This window comes from Trichechus manatus, unplaced genomic scaffold, assembly GCF_000243295.1.
Source record: "Trichechus manatus latirostris isolate Lorelei unplaced genomic scaffold, TriManLat1.0 scaffold00007, whole genome shotgun sequence".
Taxonomy (NCBI): domain Eukaryota; kingdom Metazoa; phylum Chordata; class Mammalia; order Sirenia; family Trichechidae; genus Trichechus; species Trichechus manatus.
The window spans coordinates 23,504,924-23,523,296 of record NW_004443943.1 but is presented as its reverse complement, the minus strand read 5'-3'; the positions used below and the strand labels follow the sequence as shown (position 1 = coordinate 23,523,296).

Here is an 18,373-nt window from a genome sequence, read left to right as displayed (position 1 = left end):
CTCTATGGGTAACACTCATTCATATAATTGTTTCCTGATTTCAGTTTGGTTCCCCAACTAGAGTGTAAGTTCTCCAGGATTAGAAATCGTGCATTTTTATTCATTGGGAGTCTCCATTGTACCTAGCACAGTGTGGGAACACAGAGATGTTAGAAATGCTGTTTCGCTGAGGTCTTGGAACACAGATATTATAGTTACTTTTCAGCTGAAGCAGCTTTAGAAGAGTGATTGAATTACTCTCTTGGTAGGGTCACTGTCATTATCTGTCACAAATGTGCATTACTGCCTACATTCTGAGTTGTCAAGGGAAAAAAAAATGCTTCTAGAACACTCATAAGCTAAATAAGGAATCAAATGCCCTTTCACATTTATTTCAGGTGATCTCGCTGCCCTCCATTAATATATATTTATTAAACACCCACTCGGTGAATTTAGTGAGGGCTTGATGCTGTATTAGATGCTTGCAGAGGGATTACAGATTCTGTAGGAAACATAGGCCCTCCTATCAGAAATCCTCACGAGCTCAGCGTCTGCTAATGGCCCAGTTGCAGCATCTGGGCCTTAGTACTCGATGGGCATGGGAACACATTTCATCCCTGCTGGTGTCCCCATGGCTTGCCCTGCGTTGTCAGAACTAGCTTCCCCGGTTCCCTACTGCTGCATTGGATCAGGGCACGGGCACAGAAAGGGCAATGCAAGGGCCCTAGATAGGAAGAAGTTGAGCTGGCCAAGGCAGCAAGTTGAAGATTGGGAGTCAGGCAGGCAGGGTTCTAGTCCTGGCTCTGATAACTATCAGTGGGTTCTGGGACAAGGCTTTCTGCTTCAGTTTGAGGCTCCATTTCATGATATGTAAAATGGGGTGAAAATGCCCACCTCACAGGGCTATCATGAAATGTACCCGAGATGGTGAGTGAAACACTCCCCGCTGCTGCCACCACCACCAACACCTCCTTCACCCAGGCTCATGCCTGCTAATCTTCAGCACCTGCCTGCTGGTCTTGTTCCTTTCTTTCGACTCTCATGGCTACTGGATTGATTTTAAGCCCTGATCATTTCTTGTCACAGAAATCTTTTCATAATATTTTATTGTATGGTAATCTTTTAATTTTTTCCATTTTATAAATCTTTAAAAAATATTATAGGGTAATACATGCTTGTTATAAAAAATTTCTAATAATCAGAAGTCTATAGAGAAGAAAATATTCATCAGCTCCCCAAATTTTTCTCTCCTCCCTAGAGGTAGCTACCATTAACAGTTGGTACATACCTTTCTAGACCCTTTTTAGGTATTTATAAAACACCCACAGGCATTTTTTTTTTTTTTTTTTTTGCTATAAGTAGGATCATTGTGTACATATTATTCTGCAACTTGATTTTTTGCATTAGTTGAATTTATAAAAGACGCACACGGAAATTTTTTTAATAAAGTGAATTATTTTATACATTCTGTTTTGCAGTTTGCTGCTTATCTTAGTTCATAAACAACTGTCTTCTACTTCATCTTCTTGCTTCAATATTATACTTCTCCAGGCCATCCTCCATCAAGCTTCCAGAATGGTTTTCCTAAAACCCAAATGGGGAACCATTGACCATCGGATAAAGTACAGCATCCTTAATATGACAGTTCAAATCTCTCCACCATCTATCTGGCCTCTGCTGACTTCTCCTATTTTATGGGAGTATTTTTTAGATTTTTTGTTAGCAGTAGAAACTTTTTGTCCCCTGAACAAAACTGGTATAAAACCACAATGTATAAAATTGATAAATGTGGGGCTCCCTAGGTTCATGTGCATATGTAAGGCTCTCGACCCCAGCCTGCTCAGGCTCCTCCTTTTCCCTTCCCTCTCCTCCGACCTCCATTGTCTGTCCTGCTCCTTATTCTGTTTTGGGGCATGTTGGTCCTTCTTGAGATCAGCCTCTGAAAGTCAGATGCATTCAAGCCTTCTCAATTTCTCTTTATTCATTATAAGCCTGCAACCCAATGCATTTTTTAAACTATGGGAAACTTTTTGCTTATCTTCTTTCCTAGAGGAACTGAGTTTCATGCATATATGGACTTTTTGATGATGTGTCCTGAAGGATTCCTCTCAGGTTCTAGGTGTCCTCTCTTAGACATGGAGATTTGGAGAGCTGGCTTGTGTTCACTCTTGCTGCTTCTCTGTCTTCTTTATGGTGAATACACCAAGAATTCTCCTATTGTTGACCTTTTCTCTTTGCATTGGGGTTATTGTTATATTTAGGTCTTCATGACCCTGAAAGACTGTGAAGGCCTTAAGGACTGTGTAGTAACCAGGTGGGTTATCCCAATATCTAGACGGTATCTGATGCACAGTCAATAAACTGTTTAATGAATTCATCCCTGGAATACATAGGAAGGTCTAACAGTTTCCTTTGAGATGAGGGCAAGGAGGAGATGTAGTTATTCCATCTGCAGGAGATATGAAGCCCATGATTTACTATCAGTCCAGCCATGAAGGTGGTACCAGGGCTGGAAGCAGATGAGGATGGTCAGTATCCTTTCTTGCTGAACCACAGCCTGGATACCTCTGCTCCTCTGCATGGGCCTAAACAACGAAGTCCCAGAATGGGGGAAAGCTGAGAGGCGCTCTGTCTTGCTTAGTTCATACCAGTGGTAGGTTTGGGCATATCGAGTTTGGTGACCACTGGAATGACCACCAAAAAACCACACTGGGGTCATTTTAGATTCAATGCTGGTCATCTAAGAAACTCAGAAAAAAAATCAAGACATAACTCACAAGCTGAATTTTGTGGCTTTTGTGGATATATTTATTTATATTTTTCAAAAGCAGTAGGTCTACAGCCCTAAGATACTCAGAATGACATTCTTTGCTTCCTTTGACCACAAAAGCCACACATCTGCATCATTACCAGGAGGCTGTGTTGGGAAGATTATGATCTTCTTACTAATTTAAAAAAAAAAAAAAAAAGCAAAAAACCAAGAACTCAGATGTTGGTTGCAGTACATAGACTGATTAAACTCTTCAACTCTTTCTAAAGGATTTCAGCTTTTTCCTCAGGCTGTCTCCTTGTTAATTGTCAAGAGCATTTGTCAACTCATTGGTCAACTCAAATGCTCTGCTAAGTGATGTCTGTGATGATATCTAGGCTCTCCATTTTTTATATTTCTTAAGGCGTTCTCTTTTTCTTTTTTTCCTTTTGCAATATGGAATGTTTGGCCGGCTGTTATCTTCTCCAGTGATTTGGAGAAGATATTCTGTCCGTCTTGGTGGAGCAAATGGTTAAGCACTTGGCTGTTAATCGAAGGGTTGGCAGTTCAAACCCACCCAGCCAGCTCCACGGGAGAAAGGCCTGGCAATCTGCTTCTGTAAAGATTACATCCAAGACCGTATGGGGCAGTTTTACTCTGTCACATGGGGTCACTATGGGTCAGAATCAACTCAGTGGCACCCAACAACAACATTCTGTCTTAAATTCTGCTAATTGTTTATCTCTAAGATTTTCTTAAGATTGAAGACACAGGTTCATTGGTTTTTTACTGCATTGAGATATTCTTTCTAATTATTTCTACACACTCTGCCCCGTAACTCAGTGGTATGTGTCTCTGTCCATTCCCTGCAAGGTCCAGGCTGCCTTTGGACAGTGGCACAGATTGTACAGTGCAGGCCTGCCTGCCGCTAGATTAGATTTTGCTAATGGGTCAAGGTACATTTTCCCACTGAGCTGGAGCTTGGTCTCACTCAGAACTTGAGGCGGCCACTACCATTTCATTGGAGTTGGCACTTGAGGTGAAACCATTCCTGGTCTAGCTCTTTTCCCACATACATTATCTCGCTTAATATGTAAGTGTTCTCACTTCTAGGCATATAATTTGGCAACTATTTGGAAATATTCTCCTTCTTGTCCTCTTTGGAGTCCTGGTGGTACAGGGGTTAAGAGCTTGGCTGCTAACCAAAAGGTGGGCAGTTTGAATCCACCAGCAGTTCCTTGGAAACTCTGGGGGCAGTTTTACTCTGTCCTATAGGGTTGCTATGAGTCAGAATCAATTCAACAGCAACGAGTGTTTTTGGTTTGTCTGCTTTGCCTGACTAGCTATGCCAGTGGAATGGAAAGGAATGACTGAGAACCTTCAAGAACTGTGTCTCCTTGCTTTTCACAGCTTCTGACTCTTAGGGGCATTCAGCACACAACAATAATAGTCATTTAGTACGTCTCTGGGTGGCACAAATGGTTAAACACTTGACTACTAGCTGAAAGGTTGGCAGTTCAAACCCACCCAGAGGCACCTCGCTAGAAAGGCCTGGCAGTTTTTTCTGGAAGGTTACAGCCTTGAAAACTTTATGGAGGAGTTCTACTCTACACATATGCAGCATTAACTCGATGACAACCAACAACAAGTCATTTGGGGGTGGAATTCAGCCATATTTCCTGAGTTGCAAGGGTGCACTGGGAGCAAGTCAGGGCATGTTCAGAAACTTCGAGATCTGGAACAAAGTCTTACTCATCTTTATTAGATCCAGCTCTCAGCATAATGGTGGCATCTAGCATTTAATAACTATTTGATTAATTAATAAGTTAATAATTGAAGTATCACTGTACCCTGGGTGGCACAAATGGTTAGGTGCTGAACTACTAGCCAAAAGGTTGGTGGTTCGAACCCACCCAGAGGTGCCTGGGAAGACAGGCTTGGCATCTGCTTCCTAAAGATCACAGCCTTGAAAACGCTATGGAGCAGTTCTACTCTGCACACATGGGGTTGCCGTGAGTTGGAACTGACTGGGTGCTAACTAACAACAGCAAGTTGCCTAATTTCTATGGCTGTAAGTAGCCAGGGAGTGAAATGTACAAGAGTGATGAGGTTCCCATTAGTTGGTTAGTGGGGCTGCTTTCAAAGTAGTTTTTTTGTTAGCTTGTTTTGGTAACATTTCTGAACTTTTCCTAAATCTGCAATGTATTTCCAACATTTACAAATACCCAGAGCCTCTTGTGTACTCATAGACTAAGAAAAATTAGGCCTCTTGGGTAGGAATATATCCCTTTATCACTAGCTTACTCTCCATTACCTTTGCATATTTCCCATGTAGCCTTGAGCCACATTCACAATTGGATCCACATTCGCAATGGAATAACTTCTCTTCAGCTAATTGGTGAATCCTAGAAATTTCAAGGGATTTGTCAATTACACATGGGAGAGTCAAACAGAACCTTGTTTTATGTATTTTTAAACATGATGCAAAATATCCTTTTGAAATTATCATCCTTCTCTGCCCTAGTTTAGGGTCAATATCTTGGGGCACCTTTCAAGGCATGGTTCTTATAAGCAAAAGCTTGTTTTGAGTTTAACAATTCCTAGCTCTGGGCCCAATCCTTGAGACTTCAGCAATGTACAGCAACCAGTCAAGGAAATAAGCGTATGGTGCTAAGTGTCTAGAAGCCACTTCAAATGCCTGTTTTGAGAACCTTGTTACAGTCTGTTTAAATGTAGTTTTTCAGAAATAGGTTTTTAATGGTTATCTTCTGAATAGCTTGGATTTGCAACTGAAGAGGAAAGCAGCTTTTTTTTTTTTTAAAGGTAGATTATATCAGAGGGGGGAAAAGTTGTATCTTATTCTGTGTGATGGTTGCTATGGTGATGATTGAATGTAAATTTAAGTTTATGTAAAACCCTGCTAAGGTTTTGATTAGACATCAGAGGAAAGGCTTGGTGTCAGTTGGTGAAGTGGCTAAAAAGCATCTACTAACGGGGGAAAAAAGGATGATGGGGTCACACAGCACCCCTCCCCCAGGTATTCATGTGGACACAGACTGATCTGGAGGATGAGGCAGTATGAATAAGAGCAAGGAATGAAGAAAGGGTGCTTCTCTTCTCCCGCGCGATTTCCTCCTTGAGGAGAGGCAGCTCCTGCAAAGGTGAACTCCCACGTGCCAGTTTCACTGGGTTTTAAGTAGGTTTTAGGTTTAGGGGAAAGGAGATTCAAACATCAGATGCGGGAGCTGAGATAAGTGACCTATATAGCACCTCCGACCACGATTTCTGGCCTTTGAGTCCTTGCTCTTACCGGTAAGAAGTGGGGCGGGCCGGAGAACTAACTGCAGAGGGGTTGTAACATCAAGTTACCCTAAAGCTTCAAGAACTAGAACTGTAAACCCACCTGGAGAATGGGCTTTTGCCTCTTAAAGATAAGTGAAGTGATTTAATCTAAGATGGAACAGTTAAGGATCTGTGAGTAACTGATCTGATTATGAACTGGTTTTTTTCTAACTCTTGTTCTTTAGTACTACCTACTTAATTCTTTAGTATTTATGTGTAGCTGCTCCAATAGTATATCCCCACCTCTGTGTGTGTATGTGTATGTATGTGTGTGTGTATTCTTACCCTATTAAAAAAAACATACACACACATATAATCATGTTTTTTTATTTTATTTTTTCTATAGGGTGAGAGTGGGAAATATATCAATAGCTTTGCATTAACCACATCTATAGAAACCCAGATCTTCAGCCTCTGGGCAAAATCTCAAGCTATCACTGCCCCACCTGGCTAATCGCAGACCAAAATAACGAAGACGGGCATAGTCAATCTGTGATTTGGGAACTCAGGATAATTTTTAGTATCTCAGATGCAGTTGCTCCTACCCGTGTCCTAAGTAAAATTGGGAAGTAACTGAATTGCCTTTTGATAACCTTCTAGCTCTTTTTCCTTTAGCTTTCTCTCTTACGACTCGTCTTCTGCTTGGCAGCGCTTTGATTCAGCACCTTGATGTCCAATCGCTCACCCTAATGGAGCCCTCTTTGTGCTCAGCTAGAGGTACCCTCGTCTCCAGAATGATCTTCCTATTCAACACCCTCCCAAACTTAGTCAAAATCCTCTTTCTGAAATGGCTGGTCTCAGTATAACATAAGAAGGTAGTTGGATTCGTGGTCATTCATTAATGGTCATCCTCGAAGGATTGTCTAGTGGGGTGTCACAGGTTTTGGTCTTAGACCTTTCTGTCCAATAGTTCTCTGACTTTGAGGGATACAGAAGTCAGACATCAGACTGTAGATGGATAACATTTTTAAGGTGACTGAGTAGTTATTATATTGAGTGGCAGAAGCATTATTCAAAATTATCTTGATCTAGTTCAACAGGGATGATTCTAAGTTCTGCTTGTAGGTCCCTAAAAGCAATTGAACTAGTGCAGCAGGATGGCAGAAATCCAGATTGGCATTAGCTTGTGGAAATGGACAGCAGGATTTACAGTTGACTGCTTGTTTAATAAAAAACTAACAGTGTGATATTGCCAGTAAAAGCTATTATGATATTAAGCTACATTAATAAAAGTACAGCTCCCAAGTCCTAGAATATTATAATTTCACTATGTTCTACCAAGAATGATGTTCCATTCTGGGCACTATCTTTTTAGGAGGAAACTGACCAACTGGATTATATCCAGAGAAGGACAACCAGGGAGTCTGGGAACATATGGTATGAGCCATTTTGTGAAAGGGTTGTCACTGTGTTCCGAGTTGCAGGGTAAGGGAGAACTCTATTTAAAGTGGAGTTCCTGGGGCAGGGGCAGGAGTGATGCATGTTATGGTGAAGTTCCAATATCTTCTCCATCCTGGATGATTAGTGGAAGTCAGTGAGTGCATGGCATTCCACTGATGGCTGTTAATTGAGATATAAGTGGGAATAGTCAGAGTGAAGGGAAGAGTTTACATTCATGCTTGGGGGAATATTTTTCTCTTTCTCCTCTGGACCTTGTTGTGTCTCAGGTGAAGCTTGCAGCTGCCACAGCTCTCTTGCCACCAGCCTGAGAATGAAGGTCATGCTGAAGATGACAGAATAGAGAAATGGGAAGAACCTGAGTCCTTGATGATGCCGCTGAACCTGTTATATCAGGCAATCCCCAAACTTGCCCAACTTCAGGACTTGCTGTTCTAAGAGACAAATGTCTTTATTTATTTTTTAAATTTTATTGTAGTACTAAAGTGAAAGTTTACAATTCAAGTTAGCCTCTCATACAAAAATTTATACATACATTTTTATATGACCCTAGTTGCTCTCCCTATACAGTGACAACACACTCCTCCTTTCCACCCTAATTTCCCATGTCCATTCAACCAGCTGCTGACCCTCTTTGCCTTCTCGTCTCACCTCCAGACAGGAGCTGCCCATTTAGTCACAGGTATCTACTTGAGCTAAGGAGCACACTCTTCATGAGTATCGTTTTAGAGATAAATGTCTTTATTATTTAAAGCACTTTGAGTTGGGATTTCTCTGGCAGTAGGATGCATTTTAGCAGATTCTGCAGGGTTGGGCTGAAGATAAGGATGGACTTTCACAGGTAATTCTAAATGCCCATCAGTGGAGTGGACTCTTTCAAGAAGGGAGCTCTCCTCATTGTAAGTGTTCAAATAGAGGTTGACCATGATTTAAAAAAAAAATCCTTTATGGAGTGGAATTTTGCTCTAAATAATTCTTAAACCCTGATAATCTATGATGCAAAAATTCTCACTAAGGTGTGAATTACCACGAAGCTGAACCTTCCCCCAGAGCATTTGCATTATCCACAGTGTGATAACTCAGATGAAACTTTTATTAGTAGAATGTGGAGGTGGGGGAGGTTTTTGTACATGAGAACCTTCCAGGTGCTCCTTGCCCAGTTCATATGATTGGGCCACTCTCTTCTTCCCCTTACTGTGTCTTGGTCTTGTGTCTGTGTCTTGGTGCCCCTACTTTTGGAAGGTTGCTGAACCCTGACCAGAGAGAAAATAAACCATATTGTGACTGCCGGATTTGCAAAACTCAACCAACGGACTGCTATGTCATGGAGAAGAAAAGTGAAAAAGGGCAGGGTCTTGTGGACTATTAGTGGGAAGGACACAGAGGCTGGGGGTGTGGGACGGTTGGTGGCAGAGTGGTAGACAAAAGGTTCCTAGGATTAAAGGGAGGCAGTTTGCAACCTGTTTTAACCCCTGCTCCTTTTTCAAAAAATTTTATTTTGTTGACTCTCTGTTAACCCAGAACTAAAACCATTCCCGAAGCCAACTCTTCAGACAAGGATTAGACTGAACTATAAAACATAAAATGATACTCGTGAAGAGTGTGCTTCTTAGTTCAAGTAGATACATGAGACTAAATGGGCAGCTCCTATCCAGAGGTGGGATGAGAAGGCAGAAAGGGACAGGAGCTGGTTGAATGGACACGGGAAACCCGGGGTGGAAAGGCAGAGTGTGCTTTCACACTATATGGATTGCAACTAGGGTCACATAACATTATGTGTATAAATTTTTGTATGAGAAATTAACTTGAGCTGTAAACCTTCACCTAAAGCACAATAAAGAAAATTATTTTGTTGTTGTTGAGAATATACACAGCAAAACATATACCAGTTCAACCATTTCTACATGTACAATTCAGTGACATAGATTCCATTCTTCGAGTTGTGCAGCCGTTCTCATCCTCCTTTCCTGAGTTGTTCCTCCTCCATTGATAGAAATTCACTGCCCCCTAAGGTTCTTATCTAATCTTTTGAGTTGCTGTTGCCACTTTGAGCCCATGTAGATAGTTCTTAAAAGAACATAAAGTTCAAGGCAGATATTTTTTACTAGTTAAGTTAAACTATTGTTTGGTTTTAAGAAGACTTCAGGGGATATTTTTGGTTTCAGGTTTAAAGGTTATCTCAGGGCAATAGTTTCAGGGGTTCAGAAAGTTTGGAGTCCGTTAGAATTTGAAATCTTGTTGCACATTTTCCCCGTTTTGATTAGGGTTCTTCTATAGAATTTTTGATCGAAATGTTTAGTAATGGTAGCTGGGCACCATCCAATTCTGGTCTCATGGCAAAGGAGGCAATTAGCCACACATTCTATATCCTCCTCCTATTCCTGACTCTCCTTCTTCCTCTGTTGCTCCAGATGAATAGAGACCAATTATTGTATCTTGATGGCTGATTGCAAGCTTTTAACCATGCTCCTGTTTGACAAACTTCCCCCTTCTGTGGTTCATACTATAAAAATTGTATTTTTCATTATAAAATATAAAGTTACAATATAATATCACTGTGCTTTTGAAAGCTACACAATCCCTCCATTCTAATTCATCACTCCAGCAGGACCTTTCTAAACATTCCCACCTCCCCGCTGAGAAGCTGAGAACCACTGGAATAGATTTTCTTTATCCTGATTCCGGTGTTGATTAGGTTTTTAGTTGTTCCTATAATTTTATATAAAATAATGGTGAAAATGATATTTTGGCCTCAAGCTCATGACTCAGAACCAGAAAGTGTGCTCTTGTGCCATGTATGTTGTACTACACATAGCCAAGTGGGGCTTGTTGGAGAGAAATGTTTACACAAGGCCAAAGGAGCTGCATGTTGGTACTTCTTGTTGTTAGTTGCCATCAAGTTGATTTTGACTCATAGTGACCCCATGTGACAGTGTAGAACTGTCCCATAGGGTTTCTAGGCTGTAATCTTTATAGAAGCAGATCGCCAGGTCTTTCTCCCATGGAGCCACTTGTGGGTTCAAGCTGCCAACCTTTTGCTTAGCAGCAGAGTGCTTAACTGTTTTGCTACCAGGGCTCCTTAGTGAACATTTAGTTAGCAAGACCAGTGAACTTGCAGTGTGTCAGGGCTGGAAAGCATCCCAGAAATCAAATTGTATTGTTCACCCTGTGTTAATACAGAGAATATAGAGGAGGTTACCTGGGCGCTGGGAGGGGAAGAGACTTACCCGGCTGAGTGGTTAATGGCAAGTAATGAATAGTTGACGTTAGGGTAGGAGTGTGAGTATGCCCAGGTTTTACTTTGGGGCATAATTTTTGGAGAATTTGGATTTGTAAGAAGAACAACATGATTGTTTTTTAAATTAATGCGGGAGCTAAATGTAAACAAGAGGCAAATAGAGGTGGTGTGGAGAGGCTAATGACTAAGCTTGTAAATATTTTTATGCGTAATGGGGACAGAATATGACTCAACTAGTATTTCTCTGCCCCGGACACTAGGTATATCTTGTGACAGTTTGTCCAGTACTTCTCTTGTCTTGGCTTGGAGGGCTAGTGGCAAAAAAGAAGCCGTATCCAGAGATGGCTCAGTGCTTATGTTGGAGGCCATAAGAGTATGTGGCTGGGCTATTATACTGAATTGAGGTTTTATTTTTACTTTGGAGGGGAATGGGGTCTTGTCTTAGATGGAAAGGCCCAGTTTGGTGTGGTTGGGAGGATTCAACCATTCTTTTATTTTTCAGCCTCAGGCTGAAACCAGGCAGCTCAGGTGTTGGATTCCAGTGCTGAGACTGAAACTTAAAATTCCCCCGGACTGACTGGAAGATACAATTTGATCGGCTCGTTAAGCTGTTATTTATTAAACAAAATCAATACTTTTTAGTTTAATTTTGACTCTTTCCATTAGAAAAGTTAAAGGTCATTCTTTCAAAGACAAAAATACAGAAATCCCTGCAGGTAATTTTGGTGATCCTCTGGGAAATGGGAGTGGGAGGAAAAGCCTCTAAGAAGGTAGTGGGACAGCATGGTTTCTAGTCTGTCTGGGGGATCCATTTCCCTGTTAGTTCTTGGTCATTACTGCCATGAAGGCATGAGGGTCAGCAAGGCTGAGAGAGACCTGAGCCAGATCAACTGGGGCCTTGGTAGCCTGTAATTGCCCCAGGTCATGACCAGCCCAACAACGGGATGTTCTGTGACTCCGGTGAGATGTTGGGGCCAGAGTCCAGTAGGTAGCTGGGCAATGACCGCTACTAGAAAAGTTTTTCAAGGTTTGAAAAAAAAAAAATTAAAGTCACAGAGAGAAAGGCAAGCAAAGAGTCCCCAAATCAGTGTTCAGAATGTATGTAGTGTAGCAGAGAGTTGTGTCCCTCAGAGCCCAGGAATGATCCTGTTTGGGGAGGAAAGGTTTCCTGATCACGCTTTCCTTTAGGGCAAGCAGTGGTCTCGCAGCTGGCAGGGGACAGGCTGAGGACACTACAGATTAGCCACGACAAGCAGAAGAGAGGAAAGGGGCTGTGCTGTAGGTGGATTCTGTCACAGAACAACCCACCCTGGCTGCCCCTCCAGGAAATAGCCAAACTGGGAAAGTCCCTGTGACCTTTCGTTTGTAGACAAACTGGTTTGGTTGTTTGAATTGTGATACTGCCAAACTACGATTTTAACCTCATGTCCCATACCCCTGTGGGGGCCTCATGGAACGCAAATGCAAGTAGGAACAGTGTAGGCTGTTCTAGTGTCCTAACTGCTAGTAGAAATACTTCATTAGTAATGATTATAATGGTCATAGAGGTGGCAGTTGCCTTTTCTCTGTTGAGCACTTAATATTTGTCAGACAGTGTAATCTACCTTTATAAATAAGGGTAATTAGGCTGTGAGAGCTTCAGTAACTTGTCCAAGCTAACCAGCTAGTAGGTTGCAGAGCCGAGATTCGACCCAGATTATCTGGACTCCAAGCCCCCACTCTTAAGTACTGTTGTGTGTTGTTGACTCGATTCCGACTCATAGAGACCCTGTAGGACAGAGTAGAAGTGTCCCATACGGATTCCTAAGCTGAAATCTTTGTGGGAGCAAATAGCTAGATCTTTTCTCCCACGGAGCAGCTGGTGGTTTCAAACGGCCAACCTTTTGATTAGGAGCCGAGCACTTAACTGTTGTGCTGCCAAGCCTCTTATGTTCTTAAGTACTACCATGTATATGGTGGCCATAAGAATTCAGAGTGGAATTGACCACGAGCCTCATTGCGGTGCTCTGAAATCCAACATGGCAATTGACTGAGGCCATGCTTCCCATGGCTGCTCCCAGCCAATGAGTGAGCATGATAGGGATACCGTAGCAGGCAAAGACATGGGACTCCTCAAAATGGCTGACTTCAGCTAGGTGACTCCCAACAGACTTGCAGAATGTTCCTTCTACTGCGTTGGTCTAGGATGTTTCCACTCAGTTCAGCCTTCCTTCTCCTTCTTCTTCATTGAAGTCAGACGGTCTGATGGTTCTCCCAGTCGGCCTCCCCATTTTCTCTCTCAGGCACTTTTCCTAATAAAATCCTTGCAAGTTTAATCCTATTTTAGCATTTGCTTCTCAGAGGACCTGGACTAACACAGTGTACCACACAGAATTTTCAGGGCCCTTGGGCCAGCCTGCTAGATAAATTAGGGGGTTAGACAGTTAACTGTTTCTCCAGATTGCGTACTAAAAGCTTCAAGGCACAAAGCCTTGCGGGTCCTCCCCGTCGACCCACCCGCCTCCCATTAGCTAGTAGTTTAGGTGGTGAGTCTTATTCATTGATTCATACATTCGTGCAAGAGGTAGTCATTGATTTCCTACTCTCTTCTAGGCTCTGGGGATACAAAGATACATGTCAGGGAATCTGCCCTCAAAGAAATCACCATCTAGTGAGGAAACAATTTGGTCAACAGAAAAACAACACTAATTGCTAATGGCTGTTGAGTGCTTACTGTTTGCTACTCTTTTAAGCATTTTATATGAATTAACTCATCTTATGCTTACAACTCTTGTGTAAGGGAGGTGATATTATTGTTTCCATTTTGCATATGGGGAAACTGAGGCACAGAAGGGGCAGATAGTAAGTGGCAGAGTTGGGCTTTGTATGCAGGCAGAACCCTTGTGCTTACTTGCTGCGCTACACTGTCCCTTGCCATGTTGCTTGTTCTAAGAGAGTGTGACTGGGGCTGGAGGCAGGGCTCCTTCCCACCTCTGCCCGGGGAGTGCAGGCTTCCATTGCAACAGAAACTCTGATCTGAAAGCAGCTTGGTTCCCACTTTTAAAATCTCCGTCAGCTACCACAGTGAGAACAATCGCCCTGGGCAATCTGATGGGTGGTGGACACCTGTTTTGTTGTGAGGACTCACAGCTCATTGATCCCATCTGGAAGTAGCCATATTCTCTGCTGGATCTACTGCTCTTTCCAGCCCTGGTGGAACAGTGGTTAAAGCTCCCGTCTGCTAACCAAAATGTTGATGGGTCAAACCCACAGCCACTCCATGGAAGAAAGATGTGGCAATCTGCTTCGGTAAAGATTTACAACTTTTGGGGGCAGTTCTGCTCTGTCCTGTAGGGTCGCTGTGAGTCGGAATCAACTCAATGGCAGTGGGTTTGGATTGGTGGGTTTTTGGTGTCTTTGGCTAACTGAATTATCCCTGGAATGCTGGACCCTTCCTTCCTGGGCGACATTTGATTGGCTAGCTCCGGGCCACCTGATGCAGAGGTATGCTCCTGCCCATTTCCATAGGTAGAATCATTGTGTAGGAACTCTCATCCAGTAAGTTATTAATAATAACAAAAATCACAAACACTTTGTCTAGTGCTTTTCGGTTTTCAAAGTACTTCTGCATATATATCACTTAATCCTAATAAGCCTGTGCAACAGGCCAGACAGATAAAAATGTTCCCATTTTATAGGAGAGGAAATTGAAGCTTAGAAAAGGAAAGATTACCCAGTAAATGGTAAACGTGAGCTTTGCATCCGACCTCTGTAACTTAGTTGAATGCACTTTTCTAGTACCCTTCAATAGCTGCATTTACAGTCCTAGGAAATGTAAAATCTCTTTGGATCCTTGCCCTTGTAACCCAGGTTTTAATTGTCTGGGCACTTAGCAATTCCTGGGTCAAAGAAGTTTTGTTTTGTTATTGCTGGTTTTGTTTTTTGCTCATGATCATTTAAGCAGCATTTGGAGTGCTGCCTGTTGTTTTGTATATCTTTAAGCCATATCACTAAGGAGAATCGTTACCACCCATCCTGACCATACTGTGAAGCTGGGCAGATTCACAGTGAGGAGTGTGAGATTGACAGTTACCCTTCCTAGAAATGGAAAGTGAAAGTGACCAGCCCCATGTCATAGCTTCATTGGTCAGAATGCTAAGGGTCAGCAAAAGTGGGCGAAAGTGGTAGAGAGACAAAAAGAAAGGAATTTATATTCTTCACAATTTCCTATGCTTGATGTTATTAACAAGAGTTTCCTTGGGCCTCTCAGTTCTTGGCTGGGTGAAAATAAGCTGTATTTCCTTTGCCTGCCCCAAACAAAGCCCGTTTGTCTTCATACCAGTAAATCCAGACATCACTGTCTGTTTAGATTAGAATTGATTCCTGACCCAGGATACAAGAACAGCCTGTTAAAAGACTAGTTATTAATGGCCCCATTGCAAGCCTGTATTGTGCCATTTGAACCAAATTTACATAGAGAGAGGAAGCACATTTATAAGTGTCGGAAAGAGATGAAGAAAGAGGAAGCCTTTCATGGGGCCTGTGGTATCTCCAGCTTTGTTAGCAACATTGGGGTTTCCTGAACGATGAAACAGGGGCCAGCCAGCCTCCAGACCTGGGCGCCCTGGGTGGGCGGCCTTTCCCTACTGGTGGCCTTTGGCATGGGATTATGGACAACGCTTCTCAAAGGATCTTGATAAGCTCAGCCAATGGAGCTTTCTTGGGCTCACTGTGAAATTCCGTTGTTGTGTTTGCTCGGTTGGAGTAGCTCTGAAATGCTGGGTCCAGGATAGAAGTGGTTTCTTTGGAACTCATTTATCATTGTGGGGAGGTACATTTGTCCCAACTCTTTATAGGTTTCTTCCAGAGACTGGGTGGAAGAAACTACAGTCTGTGGCCAGGAAGCAGCTCACCCAATGGAATTAATTTCCCCATTTGGGCTGTATTTCCTGCGAACATTTGTTCCTCCCTTCTGGGAACTAGTTCTGAGTCAGGAAACTTGAGTTCTGAATGGTGTTCTACAATTAAACCAGCTGTTACTGACCTAGGACCTGTCAGTTAACTTCCCCATGCCTCTGTTTTTCCATCTGCAAAATGGAGATAGTCATACGTGTCTCATACACAAATGAGAGCAAATTAAAACGTTTTGAGGTGCCTGGTGATGAGAGAACTCCACATAAGCCTTTGCTTTTTGGATGAGGATGGAGCAGCTTGGCTCTACCACTCAGAAAAGCTTAATATTGAATTTGGCAGAGGGTTAGAGGGCCCCAGCTGGGAGGGGCTGGAGCCCGGATTTTCTCATCAGTGGACAAGGGTGAGCCTACGCTCTCTTTGGTTGTCATGGCAGCCTGCACAGTGGTGCTATTTTTGTTAGAGCTGAAGAGCAGGTAGGGTGGGTTGGGGAGGGGAAGGGAAGAACAGTCATCTTTTGCTTACAAAAAAAAAAAAAAAAAAAAAAAAACCTTACACTTTGAATAGTTCATTTAGAGCGCCTGAGTTGGGCTGGATAAAGGTCTTGGAGGCCTAAGGTCTCCTCTCCTCCTGCCCTCTCCTGTATCCTAAGCCTTAAATACCTTGATGGGGGCCAAGTGAATTGCCTGGTGAATGAAGAAGAAAACTGTTCCTTGCCTGTATGAGCTGGAAAAAGACTTGGGCTGATGTACAGTAGATTCTTGACCCAGAACCTTCTACTCAGCGTGACAAACCCACTGATGTGTACTGAAACTGAGCAGCCTCAGGAATCTGCAGCTGGCATAGAATGCCTGGATGGCAGTGCAGCTTGCATGTAACAGGTGAGCCAGTCTGTGTTCTGGAAGCCAGCGCACTGGCTGCACCAGGAAGCTGGCAGAGGACTGCGGGAGGAGTGGAAAGCGTCACTTGGATTCGTTCTTCCTTTCTCCTCTCTGTCTCTTCTCCTTGTTTCCAGGGAGAGGTCACCACAAAACTTATTGAAAGTCTGAGATGGGGATGTGTGCATAGGATCTGCCTTACCTTTTTGACATCGTGAGGATGATGATGATAATGAACACGATGAGGGCAATGATTGCTGTCACTTTAACTGACGCTAACACTACTAAAGATTGTCACCTCCTCCCTCGCCTAACTTCAATGCCAGTAAGACATCTCATGGGTGAGAAAGTCTAGCATTCCATGCACCTTTTTACCATCATTCTGATGACTATATATGACTTTGGGGGTAGTTGGTGACTTGCAGTTTGGGTATACCAGTCACTCTTTGTTGGGAACTTTGTAAGTGACAGGGGCTAGTTGGACAGGAAATTCGGTACCCATTAACCAGAGTGTGTGAACAAGGGGTAAGAAAGACCTATGGGTGATGACTAAAATGAAAAAGCAGTCTTGATGTTTGCCGGGAAGCTGGGGAGTGGTGGGGGTTATTGAAACTCAAGATCTAGTCCCACCATTGCAAGCCTCTGACCTCCCACCCTGCAAACCCACATGCATTTGCAGGGGAGCAAAAGCTCCTTCTTTTGAATCCATGGGTTTGGAATTTGGGGACAAGGCCGGGTCTTAGACTTCCTTTGTGCTTTCTAAAGATATAGCAACAGCAGTGAGACTGCCTTTCTAAGCTAATAGCTTGTGTAAACAAGATATACGGTAGGAGAAATGTTTAGTCTACTTAAGAATCATTTTCTAAGCATTTGGGAAAGCATGTTGTGGTATATTTTCAGACATCAGGTTAATTATAGCATCTTATTTCTTCATGAAAGCCCATAGAGCAGGATGTTGGCTTGGTAACACTGTGTTAGCCTCTGGTTTTACGTTATTTTACCTATTGAGGAGAGTGCTTGCTCACGGTGTGATAGAGTGGTTGGCCATTCCCCTTCTCAATCTTGTATGTCTGAAATTGTTTTAAAAATAAACAAATATAATTCTTCAACTTTTAGAAAAATAAAACCACATTTTCTAGCTATGTTTCTCAAGTTTGGACATAATTTCCTTTTTTCATGGATGATTTTTTTTTTTTTTGCAACCATCACCACTATTTTTTTCCAAAACTTTTTCATTACCCTAAACAAAAACTCTGTACCCATTAAGCAATAATCCCCTCACGAATGCTTTGTGATGACAGAGCTTCAGTATACAGACCAGACTCCTCTGCGTGGCATTCAGGGTCCCCTCTGACACCCAAGCTTCCCTCTCTTACCTCGCTTTCCTCCTAACCCCCACTCCCCCATACAGAAGGTGCCCCCCACATTGCTTCCTGTGGTCCAAACACATCATTTACTTGCTTGTCTCTTTGCCTTCAGTCATGCCTTTACCTCTGCCGGGAAAGTCCTTCCAACCCTCATGTCAGCGTTCTCTGTTCCTTTCAAGGCCCTGCTTGTCACTTCCTTGGGGACGTCACTTCCTTCTTCAATCTTTCTGATCACCATAAACTGTTTCTTATGAATCTCTGCTTCTCCCATGTGATGTTTTTTTCTTTACTTTTCTTTTTTTATATATTTTATTGTACTTCAGATGAAGGCTTACAGAACAAATAGTTTTTCATGAAACACTAGTACACATGTTGTTTTATGGCATTGGTTAATAACCCCACAACATATTAACCCTCTAAATTCTCAACCTTTTTTTTTTTTGTTTGGTGAAAATACACATAGCCAAAGATACACCGTTTCAAAAATTTCTACATACACAGTTCAGTGACATTGACTACGCTCTTCCAATTG

General features: G+C 42.6%; 1 protein-coding gene across 10 annotated transcripts in view; it reads left to right on the top strand.

Moving 5' to 3' along the window:
* Positions 1-18,373, top strand: part of PIK3AP1 (phosphoinositide-3-kinase adaptor protein 1) — a 134,044-nt gene that overhangs the window by 34,762 nt on the left and 80,909 nt on the right. The window contains exons 1-2 of one of the 10 annotated variants that reach the window (XM_023740359.1): positions 16,163-16,477; positions 16,612-16,815. The exons of 5 other annotated variants lie outside the window; for them this stretch is intronic. In XM_023740359.1, the coding sequence (XP_023596127.1) occupies positions 16,695-16,815 (121 nt within the window). In that variant the 5' untranslated portion in view covers positions 16,163-16,477; positions 16,612-16,694. Of the gene's footprint in view, positions 1-2,948; positions 6,041-16,162; positions 16,816-18,373 lie in introns of those variants that run through there. 4 more of the 10 variants (XM_023740371.1, XM_023740364.1, XM_023740354.1 and 1 more) reach the window with 4 other exon arrangements.